The following is a 22,536-nucleotide window of genomic DNA, read 5'->3' as shown; positions in this document are numbered from 1 at the left end:
AAAGGAACATAAGAGGTTTTTTGAGACACATCGGTGGTTTGCAATCATCAACAAAAGCCCAATAGTTATTAATGATGTAGCAAATTAATGGCACGATGGTGAAAAATTCCCTAAATTTTCCCCCCATTGAAGTTTTTGACAGAATTTCCTAAAAAATTTGCATCTAGAGTTTGGATTATTTATTTAGAGAAGGGATGTACATACATGAACATTCATGAAGGAAAGACACAATCTTTTTTTTTTTTTTTTTGGGGGGGGGGAGACACAATCTTAAGAGATTCTCTAGAGAAAGGAACTCCCCTTACATAAACATGATGCCGAATTCAAAGGGAAGCTTAGTGAAGAGGAACCCAAGATTAAATGACGTTTTAAGGAAGAAATATTGCTTTTCGAATAGTAGTTCTTGTTGCCTACTACTTTGGATTTCCAAGATATATATTAGAATCTCAAGGAAAGGACCATACTTATGTTCTTCATGATAGTGGGTAAGGAAATATTCAAGTATAAAGAAATCAAAAGAAAGGCCTAAAGGCAATGCTTTAAGGTGAGCAAATCCTTTGTCTCTTTTAGAGCTCTATTCCTTGTGACTTGAGATGGGACACAAGAACCATAGAGAAGTCACAGCGGTATTATACATGTCGAGTCGTAGTACAATTTGCATATTGGTGTTTAACCATCTAACCCAATTTTAGGGATTGGAACTTATGGTGAACTTGTGTTGAGGAGAGACTTTTTGCAAGAGGGGTTTCACGAACGTCTGCAAACAAGTGAAGCCCCTAAATGTGTCATCCGCGGCTTCTTGAAGTGCTTGTCCATCCATGGATTCACAAGAGGTGGATCGGGGAATGGATCTCACCAATTAGAGCTGGTCGAGTGGTTGAACTGTTAGACCCGCCAAATTCGAATCCGATCTGCGGGCTGCTAATTGATGGACTTTTGTCGAGGTGGCATATGGAGGTCACCCAACTTTCCTTTCTCACACGCGAGCTCCTTTTGTTGCACGATGGGGGAGTGCTTGTGAAAGGAAGGATTCACAGGTGCGAATGAGATCTCATTGGCGGGGAAGGCGTTCGTTGGGTTGAGAAACCTCCCTAAGGCCCTATGGTTAATGGCGAGGGCAAGCAGGCCACGAGACAAGGGCAAATGTGAGAAAAGAGGGGAGTGGTTAGAATAATCGGAGCTGGACGAGGGTAAGGGGTACCAAGGTTGAGTTGAACGTATTTGCATGGGGAAGTGCGCAATTTACAAGGGACTCGAAGTTGGGCATCTTTCTCAATCTCTCTCTCTCAGAGCTCTTTGGCTGCGTCCCATGCTTGTCTCGTCAGCCAGTACCCCTTTGATAGGTCAATCATCACAAGCTAATTGGCTATGGAGGATTCTTGGTGTGTTCGCCGTAGCTCCCTCACCTTGCAGCCTTTCCAACTTGCCTACTCGCCTATTTTGTATTTCCATCTTTCCAATTGCCTTTCTTGACGGATTGATTGATTGCAGCTATGGCGACGTTGGTTGCACGCAGCAGCAACGACACCACCACAAGAATCTCTGGTTCATGCCACCCAACTCATCACCTGCATCGCTTCCGGCCTAAAGGTAGCACGTCAACTCGCCCATAAATGCCCAAGCTAGCTGCTCTCCACTCGGAACAATTGCATTTTTATCCTCACAGAGACAGATCATCCGGCACTACACTCATCGTCAGGCTCTCATAGCCATGCTGCTTCCAATCAACTGCACGCAAGGATGGGTTTTGTTCCTCCTCCTGGCTTTCCCCGCTTATCTCTTGTAACTTTCTGCTGCTCTTTCGCAGTTTATGAGTTTTGTTGAGCTCTTGCCACAGATACACGTCAGAGGAGTCTCTTGTTTTTAAGATTCTCCGCGCTGCTCTCGTTTTATGATTCGAGCTTGATGCGTGCATGTTTGACACCATATGCAGCTGCCGCTATGCGTCGAATTCGCCGGATATTTACATTCCCTTTAAATATTCAGAAAGAGCACGTAAATCGCTCTTGCTTATTGCAATTCAATCACTAACCTTATCGTAATGTGCCCATCAACAGAGCCGACCAGTACGCCAATCGCAGTCTCGCTGTGACACCCCCGCGCGGTTGGAATTCGTATGATTCATACTCGTGGATCATTTCAGAAGATGAATTCCTTCGGAACGCTCAGCTTGTTGCCGAAAAACTCCTCCCCTCCGGCTATGAGGTGGTTGCAAACCCACGTTCTATTTGAGAAACTTTCCGTAAATTGCATCTCGTTCTCCAGGAACATGTAAGCATATATAAATACTCTGAAGACTCTGCTACATTCTGTGCTTCGCAGTATGTTGTGGTGGACTTCTTATGGTACAGGAGGAGAGGAGCTGGGGCATCAGTCACGACGCCAGGATTTGATACTATCGACGAATGGGGCCGTCCTATTCCTGACGCAACGCGTTGGCCGTCTTCAGTAGGTGGCAAAGGCTTTAAACCAGTGGCTGATCAAGTTCACGCTATGGGCCTGAAATTTGGGATACATGTTATGCGAGGGATCAGTACCCAAGCTGTGAAAGAGAACACCCCTATCCTTGGAACTCAGGTCGATAAATCTCTTTTACTAGATTGTCCTTTCCCCTGAAACGTTGGGATTAGCATCAATTTGCTTGAACAGAATCTGGTTATAACATACTGATCAATAATGACAATTTGCTCTATCTTAGCTCCGTTCTAACCCCGCCATCTACTTCAAAAGCATTCCATTCTTGTCTCTCCTTCGAGATTATCCAGACATATAAAGGTAGACCTCCAAATCAACAGAATCTGATTTTAAGTCTGCCTTAGCTCTCTCCTAGACAGTCTACCCCAGTATATCCTTCCTTCTCCTCCGGATATATTAGGGTGGATCTCTAACCAACATACCTTTTTAGCCTTTATGTTGAAGTCATCCATGACCGAAAATTCTATTGAAGAGATCGATCTGTGGCTGCTTTTGTCTTCCTGTTTGAGGATGCGGCAGTGGTTATATTTTTCCTCTGCTAACCTTAGTAAACAAGCGTGCTCTTACTCTCCATAGAATTGGAGAAAGGAAGTTGCAGAGTGCCTCGAATTGAGGGCAATGGTAGTTATAAAACAAAACACCCAGTGACAATGAAGGGATTATCAAATTTACTGCATGTACTGGGTCTCATTTTGAAGCCCAAACTCATAAGATCATCTTAAACAGAGTCATAAATGAGAGGATATGATCCTAATGCTCTGGTCTCCATTCATCCTTAAATCCTTCACATCACACTGTCTCTTCCTTTAGATTATATACTAGCTTTTTGCCTACTTGCTGTCTCTTCCCTTTAGATTATATACGAACTTTTTGCCTAATTGCTAACTTAAAGACTCTTGAGATGCCTCTGCCTCTATGCATTTGCAATTTGTTCCAAGCACTGGCCCTTCTTTCAGACTAAACTCCAATTCTTAAGAGGAAAAGAAAGATGCTAGGAATATTTGAGGTACATAGGTCTCATCAAAACGTCGCACATTAGGAATTTTGTGCACCGATTCTTTCACAATGTTGATTATGTAACATGCAGGGAAGCTTTTGATGGATTGCAGAATCCAACTTGGAGAGCTAGAGACATAGCTTTGCAGAATCAGCCTTGCTCCTGGATGGCACAATGTTTTGTAAGTGTGAACCAGAGTTCGGAGGGTGGAAAAGCATTCATTCAATCGTTGTATGATCTGTATGCTTTGTGGGAGGTCGATTATGGTACTCTTTCTCTCTAATTCACACAACCACTCAATCTTTCGTGAAAAAAATGTCTTGTATTTCTTTTCCTTTCTTCAATGCCAACGTCAATGAAGATGCTTCGAACTTTGATCAAACAGTTTCTAAGACTTTATGCAACCTTACTATCTCCATTAGCTTTCCTCAGGTACTTCAGGACTGCCTGTGGTGCACTTTCCTGCCAGCGTATAATTGAAAGAGTCCACACAGAATGTTTTTACTATCACTGCCTAGATGTATTAATGATTACATTGCTATCCAAATTGATTAACTAGAAATTGTATCGTTTCTTAGTTCCATCAGTTTTCTATGGGTCAATCAAAAGATGGTTGAATATAGAGGCATCTGATATTTAGCTGACTGTGTTTCAATTATACAAGATCTGCCAAGCTTATATCCAGGGTTTAATATTTTCATTCTAAAAAAGTTGTATGCAGTAAAGCATGATTATGAATTTGGAGGTTTAATATTTTCATTCTGAAAACATTGTATGCAGTGAAGCATGATTGTGTATTTGGAGTTGATGACCTGAGTGTAGAAGAGATCACTGCAGTCTCACAGGTCTCACTCCCACTTGTACATTCTCTCTCATACTTAACGCTAAAGAAATGGGTTAAGCATGCACAAATGCACTTATACTATCAAATTCACTGAGAATATTAAACTGCAAATACATACACATATATGTGTGTGTGTGTGTGCGCGTGCTGCGTGTATGTATGATGGAGGTACATGCAGGTATGTGTATTTATTCATGCATGCATGTACATATGTATGCACGTGCACTTACACACACAGGTGTGGGTGCACATCTGCACAATCACGTGTGCATGCCATGGTGTTAATGTAGGCAAGGTGGGTAAAAGTGTATATCCTTCCTTAAAAAATTTCATTGACTGCTAGCAACTGGTACTGACTGGCAAGTTTAAAGAAAACAATGCGACCAAGCAAGCATGTACATTACCATGATAACAAGATGTTTATGAGTTCATAACCAGTTGATCCCCAATATTTGTTTCCTATATTTGGAAGAGCTTGATCTTTTTAGCACTGACTATTGCAAGATTGATGCAGGCCATAAAAGCAACTGACAGGCCTATGATATATTCCATCTCACCTGGAGTGCATGCAAATCCATCCATGGCTCAACTTATCAATGGTCTTGTGAATATGTACAGAGTTACCAGCGACGATTGGGACTCCTGGAATAATTTACTTTTGCATTTTGATGTTGCCAGGTGTGCAAGTTTCTTCTCTTAAATCTGATCTATTTGCACTTATATAGCTGTTGGAAAAGTTGTGACGATGAGAGCAGATTTGGTGCTAACTGTATGTCAAGCACATGGCATAGATCCCACCGTATGTAATGTGAATATCTCTTTTAAGCCTTGAATCTGGTTCAAGTTTATATAGAAGGGAGCAGAATTTTATAATAAATGGGTATTCGAAATTCAAAGCACTTGCATCGGAGGATTTTCTTTATTATGTCGGCATGTTAATTTGCAAAATTATTGCTTAACATGTACCTGTACTGACAGTTCCTATATTGTTTCTTTCATGTCTCTTTCTTGAGATGTGGTTGAAAAGTGCTCCACACCCAAAAGTGCTATGGACTATCTGATACTATAGTTATTTCCATAGTGTGTTTCTACTTTTAGCTACTTTTAATCCTTGTGTTTTTCTCTTACTGATCAAGTTAAGAAAGACCTTGGAAGTTATAACATTTTTCCATCATTTCGACAGGGATTTTGCAGCTGCAGGTCTAGTGGGTGCTACGGGCCTACTTGGTCTTTCTTGGCCAGACTTAGATATGCTGCCGATTGGATATCTCACAGATCCAGGTCTCATCTTAAAAAGATAGAAATAGAAGCAAGTTTGTGGAGTTGATCTTCTATTTTTATGCTATAGGTTTTCTTTGCTGCCTAACAGTGCCTGGTTTGAATGATAATTTAATCATGTGACAGGTGCTAATTATGGTCCCCACAGGTTTTCTCAACTCACTCTGGATGAGCAGAGAACTCAGGTGCAGAATAATTTAATTTTAAAAAATAAAACGAAATCTCACGTATCACTCACAAATGTGCTCGTCTGTTACTGTTACCCAACTTGTTCTGTAGTCTCAACTTGAACACAAGTGAACAATGCAGGTGACACTTTGGGCTATGGCAAAATCTCCGCTAATGTTTGGTGGAGACGTGATTAATCTAGATGAAACCACCTTGGGTCTTCTTACAGACCCCACTGTCCTTGAAATAAATGCCAACAGTTTTGGAAACATGGAGGTATTAATCCATTTCAAATAGTTTTCTGTACAGGTTCATGCCTATTTTTGGTTAAAATGATGGTTCGTAGTTTGCAGAACTCTTACGACATCTGAGTTCATATCCAGATATCTATTGTTGCAATACAAAGTGTTATCCCTCCTGTACACCTTCTTGAGTGCAAATATGCACGAGAAACCTTGTGGAGTCTGAGGTACAGCCCCCTTTCAAGGGAGCATGATCAACTCTGGTGGATAGCTGCACATAACGATGAACATGTGCATGAAGGTTGCCTACACTGGGAACCATCAACAGGAATCCATTTATCTGAGTAACTACGCAACAACTCTACTATTTTTAAATGTCTTTGCTAGGTCTATACAGTGGACATCTTTCCATAAGCATTGTACGCAATAGTCATCATGTGCTTGTGGCTATGCTTTATAACTTTTGATTGCCTTGTAGAAAATGCATATTCTTTCAAGAAAGCCTGCCACTCATTTTGTTGAGGATTTCAGCCCCAGATCCTTTAGATCTCCAATGATGCTTGCATTAACCCCTCTTTTAGGATAAATTTAAATGACAAGATTCCGTGAATTTGTAATATAGTATTGTACAATGTTCAGCTTCTTCAAGCTTTGAAAGGCAAACCTCTCCCTCTCTCTTTCTCTCTACACACACAAACACACACCTGCGTGTGCATGCACACATACAAGCATATATGTGCATGCATGTATGTATCAATGTATGTGCATGCGTGCGCATGTACGTGCACAGCATAAGTGAGTGTGTGTGTGTACAATGTCTATGATGCTCCTGCATCACTAGCAACATTGTGCAGCCCAATTCTCAATATAATTTGTCCGCTATAAAGTAATCCTTGTACAATCAAGGTCAAGCAACCTGGCATTTGTAGTTCTGCTCCAGCCTTGGCTTGTGCAGGGATGATTTCCTTTGCATTGAGAACCTTCTCAAGCAAGCTAGTCAAGGAAAGCTTCATCGTCCAGAATCCCTCTAAGGTTCTCAATATCTCTAGGAATTTAAAGATATCTAATTGCAATGGAAATCTTTTGTGTGACTAGTTCAATCTATCCCTTGTTCAATATATGATGTTATCCTTGGAAAGCCAGTCTTTTCCACTTTTTGTGAATCTCTTCAAGTTCTAATCAGGGTTCATGTGTTCTACTTGATGACTGACACTCGTGTTTCTAGTAATGGCATCTCTGCAAAGAAATTCTTTCTTTTGCAATGTTATTTATGGTAGCTGGAGCTGCTATGCTTTTCCTCAGCTATTTTTGAACAAAGCTTGTCCAAACAAGATATTCCAAGTACACATAGTGCATCTTTTGAGGTCTACAGAACAAAGGGTCTGCTCTACAAGATGCTTCTGAAGCTTTCACTGGAGTACCTGTAACTGTTTGTGAAGCTAAATGCTTCATGACCACTGTCTTGAGACTCTTTGAGAGATCACAACTTCGCTGAAACTTTAAGATAGCTACTCTCTAGATTCTATCCTTTTTCTCTTGAAAGGTTATGTCCATCCCTTGTCTCCGATCACAATGCTTACCAGTGGTCCATGGAACCCGAGTTGCAGTTATGTCACTGTGTGCTGATATTATATCAGTCCTATTAAACTTGTTGGTAAAGTATAGCTCTGATAGGAATGCTATGTAATCAATATTCCCTAATTTCCCACCTTTGTTGTTTCAGAGAAAAGCCATAAAAGTGGTTGATCTGGAAAATTATGAAGACTCCAACACCTTTGACAGGAGTCTTACGTCCTTTCCCTTCTCTGGGCCCATTATGAAGATGCTATGATAAGCGGCTGTTGCAAAGCTTTGCATTGCAATGATCTGCATCGGGCTCAGATGAACCAGGTGGTCTCATTCGCCAAAATGAGAAGTCTTGATGAAGTTGGTTAGTGCTGTTGTAACTCCAAAGACTTTGCCCTCCATTCTACAGAGCTCACAGACTCTACCAACGAAGCTAACTGTGTCATGTTTGATGGTCAAAAAATATGTCATCTGATGAAAAGTCATGCATATGAAACCTATAGATATGTTGATTGCACTTTGTTCAATGAGCTTGTTCACGGTTTTGGCTTGATTTTACTTCCAACTTTGAAAGTTGGCTGTGTCCCATGTATTCCCTAATGGTATGACTCTCTTCTTCTCCCCCCCCCCCCCTCTCTCTCTCTCTCTCTCTCTCTCTCACACACACACACACACACACACACACACACAAAAGCAAGGATGCAGAGTGCATTTCAAACTGCATACATATATGTGGTGCTGAGTTTTGTGCCATTTTTGTGGAAGAGGCATGGTAGAGGGATAGCAAGAGTGAGGCAACAACTCATGGACTTGGATTGATTCATCCACAGGTACATGCCTCTCTTATAGGCAGAGGAGCCTTATCTTATTCCTCAGGTCAACACACACCTGAATCGCTGATAAAAGACTCAAACTGCCAGAACCTATTCACACAAAAAGTACCAAATCACATTTTGTCCACCCTGCTGACTCCAAAATTCCCCATAACGCCCCCCTTGGAGGAAAGGTGATGAGACCCTCAGTAAAAAAACCTATCTCCATCTCCACCACAATACTGCAAAGAGGCAGCCTGGCTGTGCACACCTCTTGTGCCACAGTTATCCCCTCAATTAGCTTGCAATCAATAGCTGAGATCATCACTTAGTCAGCTCCCCCTTGACTCTTAACTTGGGTAAAGCTCGACATTATAAAGCCTTTTATAAGTCAAGAAAAAAAAGAAAACATCCATATGTTAGGTGGGACTACGTAAGGCAGAGAACCCTTATTGACACATACTTAAATAGAGAACTTAGAAAACATAAGCTCATCCTGAAGATTGAGGTCCTGAATAGTGCAAGCATTTATTTTGAAGGTGTCAATATTGGTTTCTTATTCTTCACCTTCCGCAAGAAGCTAGTATGATGCTCTTGTTGCTCCTTTTTTCTTGCTTCCTTGTGACCAAAGCACTTGCAGTATTGGCATTAAATCTTCTTTTGACTCTTCCCTTTTTTATGAGGATGCAACGGCAGTATCCATGTATTCATGTTTGCTAATTTGTTCATTCTGTTTCTGCAAATCGTTTTCAAGGAATAAGGCCACCATATCTTCGAGTGTGGTAGAAGCAATTCTAAGTGCTCCCAGAGAAGATTGAAAACGTGTTACATTCTTCAGTCTTGATTAGCACAGCGATCTTGTCCTCATCATCAAGCTCACTCTAAGGCTTGTGAGCTGATTAATGATGGAGTACATTGCAGCTAAATGGCCACTGAGCTCATCAGCATCAAACATTTTAAGACATAAAATTTGAGCTTTAAAACGACCTTAGATTTGGTGGTTCCAAAAATACCTTCCAGCTTGCTCCATATTTCATTATTTTGTTGGCAGACAATTTGATGTCGATATGATGTATATGAGAGTCGGCAGGCCCAATGCCAATGATTGCAATTGGTCGCTCATTGCATTGCTTCCATGCTTTGAACTTTGTAGTTATCGGGTCAAGGAGCGCCCTCGTCGTCACATACTATCTCCCATAGTGGAATAAGTTGCATATTCATTTGCCAAGTTGGAAGCCCCCTCCTTGAGAACCTCTCCAAAGCAGTCATGGAGAAAGAGGATTTGGATGAAGCCATTGTAAGAAAGCACTCCTCAATAAGACTCAGAAAGATAATGATGAAAACAGCCCACAATAGTTGGAGAAGGGCACAGGAGTCGTCATTGGTTAAAAGGAGAGCCATGCATCAGCCACACAACATTGGAGAGAGGAGTCGAAAACAGCTACAGGTTGTGGTGTCTTGCTGCCGCAACCAAGAAGGCAGGCTGATTTACTTACGTCAAGTAAAACATGCTCACATGATTAGATGTATAGGGTTGGTCAGAGCTGAAGCACCATGTCGTTAAAGGCAGCGTTGGAGACATGCGATATTGGTAGGTAGAGTAATAGAGCCGGCACAGAGAAGGAGCAGCCAAGTTAAGCCATCTATGATCAACCATGAAGCAGGTGCACAAAGCCAATCAAAAGAGGGTAACTGTCACGTAACTCCGCAGAACCTCCAAGAGTATTGCCTAGAACAGTCGCCGTATCTCTTGCCCAAGACTTAGGACAGGTCAAGTATAGACTTCTAGTGTGTGCAAAAGAGATGGAGAAATAGTGGAATCTGTATGAGCAGGTGATACGTGTAACGGGCTAAGAGAAGAGGTCGGCAGAAGTGACTGGCTGGGCAGGGGAATCTCCAATATCTCAGCAGCAACCAAAAATATCCGTGGTTAGCCGGCAGCCCAAGGTGGGGCTTGGAACAGTGGCAACGGGCCTTAGGCAGCAGGTGGCTTCAGCAAAGCAGCTTGAGAACAGAACTCCACCAATGGCCTGAGTGAACAGGAAGCCAACCGTGCTTGTCTTAACGACAAGGTGGACTTCAGCAGACAAGTTGTAGACGTGTAAGCATAGCAGGCAGAAGAGAAATGGATTGCAGGGCTGAACGTGGTGCTGGTACAAGTGGATCATGTAATCACATCGCTCTGATACCATATTGGAAGAGGCATGGTAGAGCACAGGATACCAAGACTGAGGCAATAACTCATAGATTCACATTGATTAATCCACAGGTACATGGCTCTTTCATAGGCAGAGTTGTCTTATCTTATGACTCAGTCAACACAGTCCTGACATCACTGATGATGTCAAACACACGTATGTTGACATCATAGATGATGTCTGTTAAAAGGCTCAAACCAGTAGAACCGATTTACGCTCACACATAGCAAACCACAACCCTATTCACACTGCAGACTCCAAAGTTTCCAACAAATTTTGGGAGTAAGTGCACCCTAATGTACGTAGAATTTCCTTCTTTTTTTCAGCGATAGTCTAGATTTATTGAGACTGTATTTCTATCTGAGTCCTTTCGTACTCTTATAAAGTTTCAAAAGCATTGAAAACATCAGCAAAAGGGATCACACAGTTGTATAAAAAATATCTCAAATTAAGAAGATGGGATACATTGACAATATTGTAAACCATGTATGATCTGTTGGCTGTTCTTTTCTGAAGATATTTTTCCTTTTAGTGTCTAGCTCGCACATTTAGGATTGATAGGAGGCACAAATAATGATTCATAGACATCAGAAGCATTCCAAATCATCTTGTAAAATTCAAACGACATGTGTTTGTGGAATTCAGCATCTGTAAAGAGTGCATGATATTTTGTTCTTAAGAGTATTGGAAGCATTCTTTCTTTTGTGACAAATACATCTTCACCACAATAATGGGTGTTTCAAGCTTTGTGACTGATTATTTACTATTGGATGGAAACAGAGTGCCCAAGTCTTACAGAAGGAGAGCAACAGTAAATCTTTTGGGACAAGCCTCCATCTATAATTCGTTTGGTGAAAAAATTTGCCTTGATGCCCAGGCCAAAACATCAGAAAGAATAAGCCCCTTGAGTGGCATACATTTCTCTCTATGTTCTCAAGATGGAAATCAGGTGAGCAGGTTCTCAGAAATGTTCTGTCACTGTGCCCCTTTCTTTTTGTACTACGTAAGCATGAGGCGGAAAAGACCTGAAAGCCTTTAGTAAGAGCTGATCACCAAAAATTTTAGGTCTTAAAAATTGATGACTGGTTTTGAAAGAAGTTATCTTATTGCCTCGTAGGATTGAAAGATAAGGAATTATGAGATCCAGTCTTCACTTTCATAAAAATCTCTCTCTCTAGACGCTTCAGGGTATCTCCATGGTGTGACACAAAAGTTATCTGGGCATATTCATATGTCTGTCATGTTCATACTTGAATCTATGATGCAATGATTGGGGTTGCAGATCTGGCATCTCAAACCTGATGGGAAACTTGTCAACAAGGCTGCTGACCTATGTGCAGTTGTGAGTTCAATGAAACCCAATGTCTCAGCAGGTATTTAAGCTGTTCTTTGAATAGCTAGAAAACCATCTAGATTTTTATGCAAGACACAATTTAAGGGTACATTGGATGTAAAGGCTTCATTTCTCTTATCTATTTGACCAGTGCAAGGACAAGGAACCAATACACGTATATGGATGGCCCGTGGTCTGGAAGGTATTTATATTCAGTTGTTTTGAAATAATTGTTTTTTAAGCCGAAGGTACGGAGCATTCTTGAGCCCTAAAGAACAGGAAAGAGTTCTCTTATAAAGCAATGCAGATGATGGTTTGATGGTTATCCTGGAAATGGAATGGTGACAACTAATCAGCAGAGTTTTCTGCAGGAGAGTATTATGTTGCTTTCTTTAATCTAGGACAAAATGCCACTACAATCTCTGTTCCTCTGGAAAATATCATTGCAGCAAGCCTGCCAGATATGCCGGGAACCTGCAATATAGATGGAAACAGTCCTAGCCAGGATTATGAATGCACAGGGCGAGAAGTGTGGACTGATATCGACATAAATACAGTAGGGAGAAGCTTGTCAGCAAGTGTAGCCTCCCATGGCTGCGCCCTCTTCTCCCTACAGTGCAGTGTGATTTGATTGATAGAAGTGGACTACATGGCATGCTCTTTGGGGTTGGACCATAACGAGTCTACAGTCACACCTTTCTTGAATTCAAGCAAGGCCCTTCTTCATGGTCTCCTCAGCAGCCTTTCACCACAGCTAAGCCTCATTGTGTCATTAATTCTCACAGAAATGCATAGGAGTTGTCCCAAAACAGACAACATGCTTGTAATCTGCATTATAGGGATCTGATGGCCAAACTCATGAAGTGTAATATAAGGACTTGTACTTCCAAATACTGTCAGGATCACCCTCATGATCGTGTGGAAAGTTTGACAAACACCCCTACTGCCCACATCGTCTTTTTGATGAGGTCACATTGCTTTATATGGAAATGACATGTACAATTTCAATAATATAAAAGATACATACTGTTATCACAAAACAAAGGCATGAGTTGCAGTTTCATAGTATCATTTAACCTTTTTTGACACAATGGTAAAAAATGTAATCCCTCCTTCAGGACTTGCATAAGCGGAATCAATCTCTTCTGAAAAGAACTTTATAATTGGAAACATTTTTTTTCATCATGGTGCAAAGACCATGAGCATGCTAAATATGTCAGAGCTGACTTTTTCTCCATTATGGGTGCATTACAAGATGGTTTAAAAATAAAAAAAAGTAATACATACCATTCAAAACTACACCATCATTACAGCAGAGGTGGTACTCTCCATCCCAAACTGCCACAAAAATAGAGGCGGAGAGAAAACTCAATCCAAAACCTTGCTCATGAGGTGGGAGATGAAGTCAATCCCAAAACCTCACTACAGTTAAACAAAAAGAAAAAACCCTTGCAAAGACCTGCACAGGGGGAACCTGATAATCCTCCGATGAGATGCGCCAGCCAAGATTGTCAGTGTGAACAACAAGCTCGAAACATCGAGGGAGCAAACTGTAGCTCGAAATGTTGAGGGAGCAGACTGTGATAAGTGCACTGCTGAAGGTGAGCTGGCTCCGATAGAAGTGCTCCCCAAAAAACCTCAAGCCAATATGGTGACAGGAGTGGTGATGCCCTCCATTCTCATAGCCCAGGATGTTAGCAAGAAGAAGAGAGAAGCAGCATCAAACACCTAAGAGCAAGAAGGGAGGTCGCCCAAGATACGAACATTGCAGCCAGCCCAGCCCCTACACACCCACAAGAAGAAGAGAGTAGCGGCATCAAACACCTGAGAGCAAGGCCGGGAGAAGGGATGCTGCCCAATATAGGAACGCTGTAGCCAGCCGACCCACTACACACCCACAAGCCGACAAGGGCGCACATTGGGGGGGAGGGGCATGAACTGAAAGGAGGGGCAGGGAGGGGCGGTACTGTACAGGAAGCTCTCCTTGCTCAGCACCGCCCCTGATTGAATGGCAAAGGTATGCTACGGCAAGGCGATAGAGCACAATGAGTGGGTGACGGGGATGGATGTGGCCCCACCAACAGGGGTTTGAGATGGATGCCAAACTTTAGTATGTGGCATGCCTTTTTTTCAGCACAAGTAGCATGACCTGTCTCTATGACGGGTTAGAGACCTGCTCCCCTGGGTCTCATGGTGGGATCTTAAAATGTCTTTAGTTTCAAGAAATAAAAATTCAAGTTTCAAGACCCCTTCACCCTAGGCACTCTTTGGCTTGGCTCTATGCTCAATTTACTATATGATTGATTTAGCTAGATGAGCAGCCATGTAATGTTAATCGAGCGGCAAAGCATTTGCACAATAAATCCCCCCATTTCCCCTCTTCCCCCCACACACATACACATGCTCTCTCTCTCTCTCTTCCTTTGACTGTCTCCCTCATGCACGCACATACACACACACTCTCTCTCTCTCTCTCTCTCTCTCTCTCTCTCTCTCTCTTTTCCTTTGACTGTCTCTCTCATCCATATGCATGAGGCCAAAGACAACCACAAAGGAAAAGTCCAAAAAAATTAGAGAGAGAGAGAGGGGGAGGAATTATGCCCACATCATGAGTGTAAGCATCCGGCATATAGCATTTCTATAGACTTTATCATAGTTCCTATACACTTGGAGAATCATCCTAGGAGTACAATGGGTCCCCCTAGAGGGACTTTGAGCTCAACAAATTTTATAAATCCTTTTTGGTTTCTTACAAATAGTATGTCCATTGGACCTCTTAGCTTTCCTACATGGATTTGGATCTAGAAACCTGCAGAGAATTCAATGATGATGATCAGAGGCTATTGCCAAGCTAACCCATCATTGGAGACTATCCAAAGCACATATCACAAGGCTTTACATTCAAATTCCAACTTTATGTTGCAGCTTACCACCCAACATAAAATTCTAGGCTTCTCTATCTTTTGCATCTTGTGATTAAAAGTTTTTAGAGGAACAAACCAATCATGAGCACATTACCGAATCAAGTAGCAAACACTGTCCAACTACCTCTTGTACATAAATTATTCCAAAACATCACTTATGCTTCTCATGATGCTTGATGACCCCCAATCTTCCTTTGTTATGACAACCAATGACTGTAATAATGTGTCCAATGTTGATACAAACTCCACTACTTTCCTGGTTTCAATTGATACCTTGAATGTATCATTAGCTTTCATCAAAGGATCTACATACTTGATCCTGTGGCCATTACACGTAGTGATGTAGGGGATCCCCTTGTCTCCAAGGTTGAAAATCCAAACCTTGTTAAGTTTGTACTTTTGCTCTTTTATGGTTATGGAATGAAGGGTTAATCTTCCCTACTATCATAAAGAAGCCGAACGTCCTCGGCCATTTTAGCAATGGATGTAACATGCATGAATCCATCATGATAGCAACTATTGGTGCAAACATTGCCATCCATAGAGATCATGACATTGGCGTTTATCTCACGGTATGTAAGAGCATAGTGCAAATACTTCCTCACGCACAACAAAAGGGAAGCACTCCGTGGTCGTATGAGGCATATGATACAACTTGGGGGAAAATGCACCACCCAATTTGTCAAGATCCAATGGGGTAGGGCATCCTCCATCTTCCCCAAATAACCACCATCCACATACTTGACCAAGACTTCCGACAACACCCGTGAGCCTAGCCACCTAAAGAACCCCCATATGCTCGTTAGTGATATTAAGATCACTGCTCTTTAATACCCTAATGACTACACTATTTTTTCCAAATTGTTGATCACTGCCATCCGACTGCCCACGCTACACAAAAAGGAGAATAATATAGCCAGCCTCCCCTCGTCCTCCATCGCCATAGCCTCCTGCTCCTCCTCCTCTCCGCCAATGGGCCTCTTCCCCACCCGCATCGTCATCATTGGCGCTCGCATGGCTGGCCCCTCCTCTACTTTCCGCCGCCGCCTCCACCACTTGACTCCCTCCTCCTTCGCCGGTGACCTTGTCGAGCTCTAACGCTACCTAGATCCATGGCATTGATGCTAGCCCCATCTACCACATTGCCGAGTGCATCTTGCCTTGCAAGGTGACTACCCCTAGGAACGCCAGGATGGATTTCTAAGAATCCCATCACCAAATTGGAAGGCAGTTTTGTGGTCGAGCCTTGGCTCATGGAGCCGTGGTGGATTCATCCTTCAAGAAGGTGATCTCGAAGGTGCAAAGCGGTGGAGCTCACAATGATTCACGGTCAAAAGGGAGCATAGGCTTGTCGCTGAGGCAGGGGGGTAGAATGATTTCTTGATAGAGCAAGACAATGTATCAAAAATTGAGAAGCAAATCGTGGATTCCGAGGGCTATGGTCTTCTTCACAACGAAGGGCAAGCAACTAGCTTCCTTTTGCGAGGCAGACACGCTCCTCCTTGCCTTTGGCTTGGCGTCTCTTGCCACCCTTTCTCCTCTTTCGTCTCTCGCCTCCACCTAGCCTCCTCTTGCCTCTACAGCTTCATCGGTCCCCACCTCGTTAAACCCTTCCTCCTCACTCACCTTAACTTGTCCCTCAACAATCTCTCAAGTTCCATCCCTCCCAAATTAGGTCTCCTCCCGACTCTCCCTCACCTCGACCTTCATCAAAATCACCTCCAAGGCACCATTCCTCATCAGCTCACACACTGCTCAACTCTATCCTAGTTGGATTTGAGCTATAACAATCTCTCCCGCACCCCCCCGGCGGGTCTTTCGAATTACTTTCCAAGCTTTCCAATCTCAGCATCCTCTATCTGAGTTCCGACATGCTTTTTGAGCACCATCCTAGTAGAGCTTAGCCAATTGGCACAACTCAAATAACTCAATCTTTCAGGCAACTCCCTTAATGGAACCATCCCTCCACAATTAGGCAGCCTCTTGAATCTCCATAAACTCTTTCTCACATCCAACCAACTATTTGGGATCATCCCCGCTGATCTTACCCATCTGATATACCTTAAACAACTCCGTCTTGATAGCAACAATTTGGAAGGCAACATTTCTCCCAAATAGGCACATGTTCGAAACCTGTAGAGCGTTGCGCTCTACACAAACAACCTGTAGAATATAGCATACCTCCGAAATTGGGTAGTCTCTCAAGCCTCGTATAGCTCAGTCTGTCCACCAACCTTCTTTCTGGCAGCATTCTTAAGGAGCTCGGCTCAAGTGCAGGCTTGGCCTTCTGTCTTTGAAGGACACATAATTTTGCTCGGGTTTGAAAGTAGAAAGTTCCTAGCTTCACCCTCATGCGTGGAGGTTGGCTTCACCCCCCCTGTTTGGAATTAGAATGTGTCGTGGGCGGCAAGGTAGAGAAGGAATGCCACAGAATTCACCGAAGCCTCCTTTGCATGCCACGTGGCAACCTCCTAGCTCCCCTACACTTCAGCTTCTCCTACCACGTGCACAACTCCTCAAGAAGAAATACAAAGACGAGCAAAAAGAATGCACATGAATCAGTTTTGTAAGACAAATCACGCCATAAAATTTAACAATGAACAGACAAATCATTTCGTTCATACCTTTATCTAACCATGCAGCAAGAAAAGGGCATCCATTTTCAAGTATAAGGACAATGCTCTCTGCCTCCACCTCAAAATTTATCTGGATAAGCAACTCCATCTCCGCTGATTACATGGAATTCACAACGTAAGAAACTCCATCTCTACTCGTACACTCAGCTTCTATGGAGTTCGACCTTCTTTGATTGAAATCATTTATTGCAACGAAGAGCTTATTGTAGCTATTCAGTAGCATTTGTCCCTCTGGATCTAAACAGAACAAATGCCGTCCCAATCTACCGTCCCAATCTACAACGCTTGGAATGGAAGTTCAAACAGTAGATCTAAGCTTGTGCTCCTTTCTCAGTGTGTCGGGGGTGGGTTCACGCTCACTTGTCCATCTCGCGCACTTTCCCGGCCACGACTTGACCTTTCCAACCGCTTGTAGCATATTTTGGGTCAAGCAGTTTTGCTGCACAAATCATAAAATGGCCAACATACCTGCAGCCATAAGGAGCTTGCACTTTCTTCTTAATCGTCTCGGGTGCTCAGGGTTTCCATCCTCTCTTACAAATGGACATACATGGGTTGACGATGGACGTTGGGTTGCAACAATCATGATGGGGACTCGGGAGCTTTTGGTCCAGTAGAGTCTGCTTCTTTTGCTTTCATTTCTTCCTCGAGTCTCTCCCCCTCTCTCGTCTTCTCTTTTTGGGCAGCCATATGAAGGCCTCAGTGAAGATTTGTGATAAGAACACATTTCTTTTTATTTTAAGGTGATTGGTCCAAGTATCCTCCTTCTAAAGGGCTTTCAATGCATGCATATTAGTGATTTCGTCTTACCCTCTCCCAATGAATTCACAGAAAACCTGCAAACTATATACAATGAACCTACAACATTTTCATTTTCACTCGTGAAAAATATTGTTCAATTTGAAAATAGGCAAAAAACCTTCAAATTTTGACACCCCAAGTTTTGTGATTTGTTGAGAAAAATATTGAACACTCCCCTCTCCCCCCCTCCTCTCTCTCTCTCTCTCTCTCTCTCTCTCTTCTTCTTCTTCTCTCCCCTCTCCCCTTTCTCTTTTCCTTCTTCTTCTCCTTTCTCTTCTTCTAATTCAAGTGGTCACCATCATTCATGGACAAGCTTAAAAATTGTTGCTTCATCACCAATACTTTAGAATTCTTCAATTGTGAACCGAACAGAGTTTCAATAGTGACCCAATTTCCATAGACTGTCTTATCGAAATCAAGGTGATGATGGAATTTACTCCCCAACGCTCTCCCTAAGATGCCAAATGCTCTTTTATTCTAATTTTCCCACTGAGTTGTAGCATCAGGAGACTCTTGCTTTGCTTTGCCAGTAAGCTTCTTTTCTGTGCCAAAAACTATTAACCAGAGGCCCTTCTCCATGAAGTAAACTGAGTTGCCATGCAAGGAAATTATTTCCTGTGAAGACCATGACCTTCATCGTGTATTTCTTCATCTCCATCTTGAATGCAGCTCTGATACCATCTGTAAGAGACACACATTTATCTATACACATGCAATCATTTAAAGAATGTTGGAGGGCCTTGAGCTTACAACATAGTAGAACACACACACACAGCTATAATTGGAATAATCATACCAACCTCTACAATGAGCCATGCAACTTATAGAAAATGTCAGATGAAGATGAGCTCAATGATGAGCAAATCATGCAGAAAGATTCTACCACTAGCCGAGAGATCCAAGGCGACCATCACATGAAGCATATGGCACATCAAAACATTCGGGGGAGTGAGTTTATTAAAGTCGAGACTTGAGGTAGGAATCTCGTAGCATTTCATGCAATATCCTTGCATGCAATGTCAACTACAACCAAGTGTCATTTAGGTAGGTAAGTTGCCAAACCGCCATGCAGATGATGCTAGCCACAGCTGAAGGTTTGTGATTCCAATAGATATAGGCCAATATACTCCTCATATTGTGATCTCCTGAAGGTATAAACTATTGCAAGATTGCTAGTGTTTAGGCTCCTTCCTTTTCTTTCTTTAGCTTTCTCCACCCTTGAAACATCACTTTCTTACCTCTTCCAATTTCCTACCCTCTTTCAATTCCCTTTGAAGTAAAAAGTATCTTGGCAAAGAAGAAGCTTCAAACTCAAAATCCCATTCTCCCTCCATTTTTTCCATACCAAGATCATTATCCTTGTTTCTAAATCTACTTCCATTCAATAGGTTCTGGGTTTTGGTTTGAGTCTTTCTAAAATTTCCATGGATTCTTCTCAAAAGAGAATGTAGGTTTTGTGGAGGACATGATGTCCAAAATTTTCATGCTCCACCTCTCCAATCTCCTCTCCTTTGTTCTTTTCATACAAGTTGGTATAATAACTTATCTCCTTAAATTCCCTTTTCATTCTTCTCTCCTCTTCTCTTCTCATGCAAGGCTGAAATAAGAAGATGGAGAAAGAGAAAGCTTTCCTACCTTGACTATCCTCTTCTCTTATCTTCTGGAGCTCCCCTCCTCTTTGTATTTCATGAAAGAATGAAAGAAAGAGATTGCATCATCAGAACAAGCATATAATATGGAAAAGAGTAGGAGATGGGAAAAAATGAGATTTCTCATCTTTTCCTTCAACTTCTTGCTTGCTTGCTCTTCTATGCTTCTCTATTCTTCTTTACATTATATAAATCTAAGAATGTTGCTATATTGCTTTTGTAGGTATCTTGATCTATCTCTCTACAAACATTTTAGAGCAGCTTTTCATACTCTCTTTCGGCAAATGCATATACACTTTCTCACCTATTCCTTTTGAATTCGGTCAAATTTCCTTCACTAAAAAGACATGACAATATAGGGTCTTATTTGTTTTTTTCCTTCATGTGTAGCTATGGCATCCCATAGGTCCTTTGTGTTAGATTCCTCCTCAATCCTATGTATCTTAGAATAGCTTATTGAGTTCTATAGTTAGCTTTCATGGCATTGTGACAAGCTATGCTATCAACTCGTATAGGAACCAATAAACCAATAATGAAATAGATCTCTATCATTTGGTGGATACCATTGAGGTTTCTTTCGAATGAAATAAAAAAATCCATATGCTAGCAGATCCTTAATGGTAGTTGCTTCTTTGGAAATAAGAGCAAGTATAGCCACTTAGATGACATGGTCACCCAAATGGTCCAAAGTGAAGCTGATGTCTTAGCATTATTGTTTTTACTGAGTTTAGATGAGGAGCCAGCCGATAAAGCATTTAGGACAAAGCACTTGGCCTTGGTCAACTGATTAACAAGACATGGGCTAGTTAAGTGGCTGAGTTCAATGGAGTGGATGCCACACCAACAAAGGATTTAAGAGCTAAAATGCCAAAGGTTATAGAGACAGAGTATATAAAGATCAACAAGAAGATCTTTGAGCACATGTGCAAGGTACAATAGTTGTTGGTTCTGCTTTCAGCATCTATTATGATATCTTCTTATCAGAGGATGATATAAAATCTGAATGCATCAATGGCATCGATACAGAGCATTTGATGGAAATGACCATTGATGCTTGGCAGGAGCCATGTGCATTTTTCATGGATGCATTGCAAGACCTTAGAGTGTCAGGGATAGTTGATCTTGTATGTTCATCATAGAAGGTCCTTTGGCAAACAAGAAAAGATCTACGTTGGCCTTGCTTATGATAGAATCACAAAGGGATCCCCTGTATAACCAATTTGGCATTGGGATTTGGGTGTTTATTTTCAAAAGTATACCATGGTATAATCCTGCACCACCATGTGAACATCCTAGAAGACATGGCCAATCAAGTCTTGCAACCATTCTTCATTTGTTTCATATCACAAGGAGGGGGAGTAATCTAATTGAAATTCCTGTAAAGGTTCTTGAGCTCCATTACTTTGAGGATTAAAAGGTTAAACTTGATGCAACAATGGTGGATTATCAAAAGCCAACGGATCCTAATGTAATAGAGGTTCAATAGAGGAGATGGCAAGAAACTTATTGAACGATTGATGGATGGTAGCATTGTACCAAATAGGTTTCATTGCTAAAAAATTGCTATGCCATGATATAAATGTAAATGTCATTGATATCCCCCATTAAATCCAATTTTTATACACATATTACAATTGCACTACCTTCTTTGAAGATCAAAATGCCAAAGAAGAGAAAGAGGAAAAAGAAGATAATAACATAGAGATTGATGACTCTTGCTCAAGTGATGATGAGGATGATAGCTCTACATGTGATGAGGGGCAACCAAAAAGAAATGTGCACAAAGATGCGGGGAGATTGACTATCATAGAGAGTCAAGGAGGTTCCATTCATCATACAAGAATGCCAAAGGTACACCACATCACACGAAGAGGTAAGTCTATAGAAGTGGAAACAAGATCCTAGAAATTAAAACCCAGAAAGCCACTCAAAGTCTCAATTGAAGGAGAAGGAAGTGGAAAAATCAAGGAAGCATTACCTATAGAAGGTCTTGATAAGACAAATAAGGAAGAGTTACCAAGAGGCATTGATGAGTCTGCAAATCTAACATCTATGCGTGTAACCTCATAGACTTTAGAGCACCCTATTAATCAAGACCCTGGTAGTTAAGGGCCTAATATTGAAGAGCTTGGTACTGACAAACATGGTAGCTATGAGCTTGGTAATCACAAGCTTTGAACTTCAATGTAAAACAAACATTGGAATAAAACAATTTACTTTAGGCTCTCATTAATGTGTATGACCAAGCACATTGTTCTTCATTTGTTTTGATGTCTTTACTCTCAGTTATGTGTATGAGTTTGTTTATGAGTTTGAGGAAAAACACTTTTTGCAAGCAAAAATGTAAAATTTCATGAGGGGTGAGTTCTAGAACACAAAACAACTTCAAAATTTGGCAAGAATCAACATTTTTGTTGTTTTTTGATGGGTTTGGACCTCACACACTCCTTAGCAATCACACACACTAAGTTCCTATCAACTTAAAACACTAAAAAACATAAAAAACAAGCTTCAAATGCTCCCAAATGACTTTCCAACAAGAAAAAACAGTCTTCCTACTTTTCCGTACTCACTCTCACTTCCTTCCTCTCTCTTCTCCTAAAAGTCCACTAA

General features: G+C 41.7%; 1 protein-coding gene and 1 pseudogene across 1 annotated transcript; one reads left to right on the top strand and one right to left on the bottom strand.

The window, feature by feature from the left end:
• Positions 1-1,292: 1,292 nt before the first annotated feature.
• Positions 1,293-12,930, top strand: LOC147904120 (Melibiase family protein). Its single transcript, XM_087370730.1, has 15 exons — positions 1,293-1,382; positions 1,492-1,782; positions 2,058-2,205; positions 2,323-2,577; positions 3,585-3,738; positions 4,253-4,317; positions 4,831-4,994; positions 5,500-5,597; positions 5,721-5,779; positions 5,904-6,038; positions 6,146-6,348; positions 11,361-11,529; positions 11,863-11,953; positions 12,065-12,115; positions 12,285-12,930. The coding sequence occupies exons 2-15, from the start codon at positions 1,712-1,714 to the stop codon at positions 12,542-12,544; spliced, it is 1,923 nt and encodes a 640-aa protein (XP_087226856.1). The 5' UTR covers positions 1,293-1,382; positions 1,492-1,711; the 3' UTR covers positions 12,545-12,930.
• Positions 12,931-14,916: 1,986 nt separating this feature from the next.
• LOC147904119 (uncharacterized) lies at positions 14,917-17,561 on the bottom strand (annotated as a pseudogene).
• Positions 17,562-22,536: the final 4,975 nt, after the last annotated feature.

The sequence above is a fragment of the Dipteris shenzhenensis genome, chromosome 3 (genome assembly GCF_047967505.1).
Source record: "Dipteris shenzhenensis isolate YYH24624 ecotype China chromosome 3, Dip_SZ_1.0, whole genome shotgun sequence".
Lineage (NCBI taxonomy): Eukaryota > Viridiplantae > Streptophyta > Polypodiopsida > Gleicheniales > Dipteridaceae > Dipteris > Dipteris shenzhenensis.
Note: the sequence above shows the minus strand (reverse complement) of the source record. Positions and strands in the feature narration are given on the sequence as shown.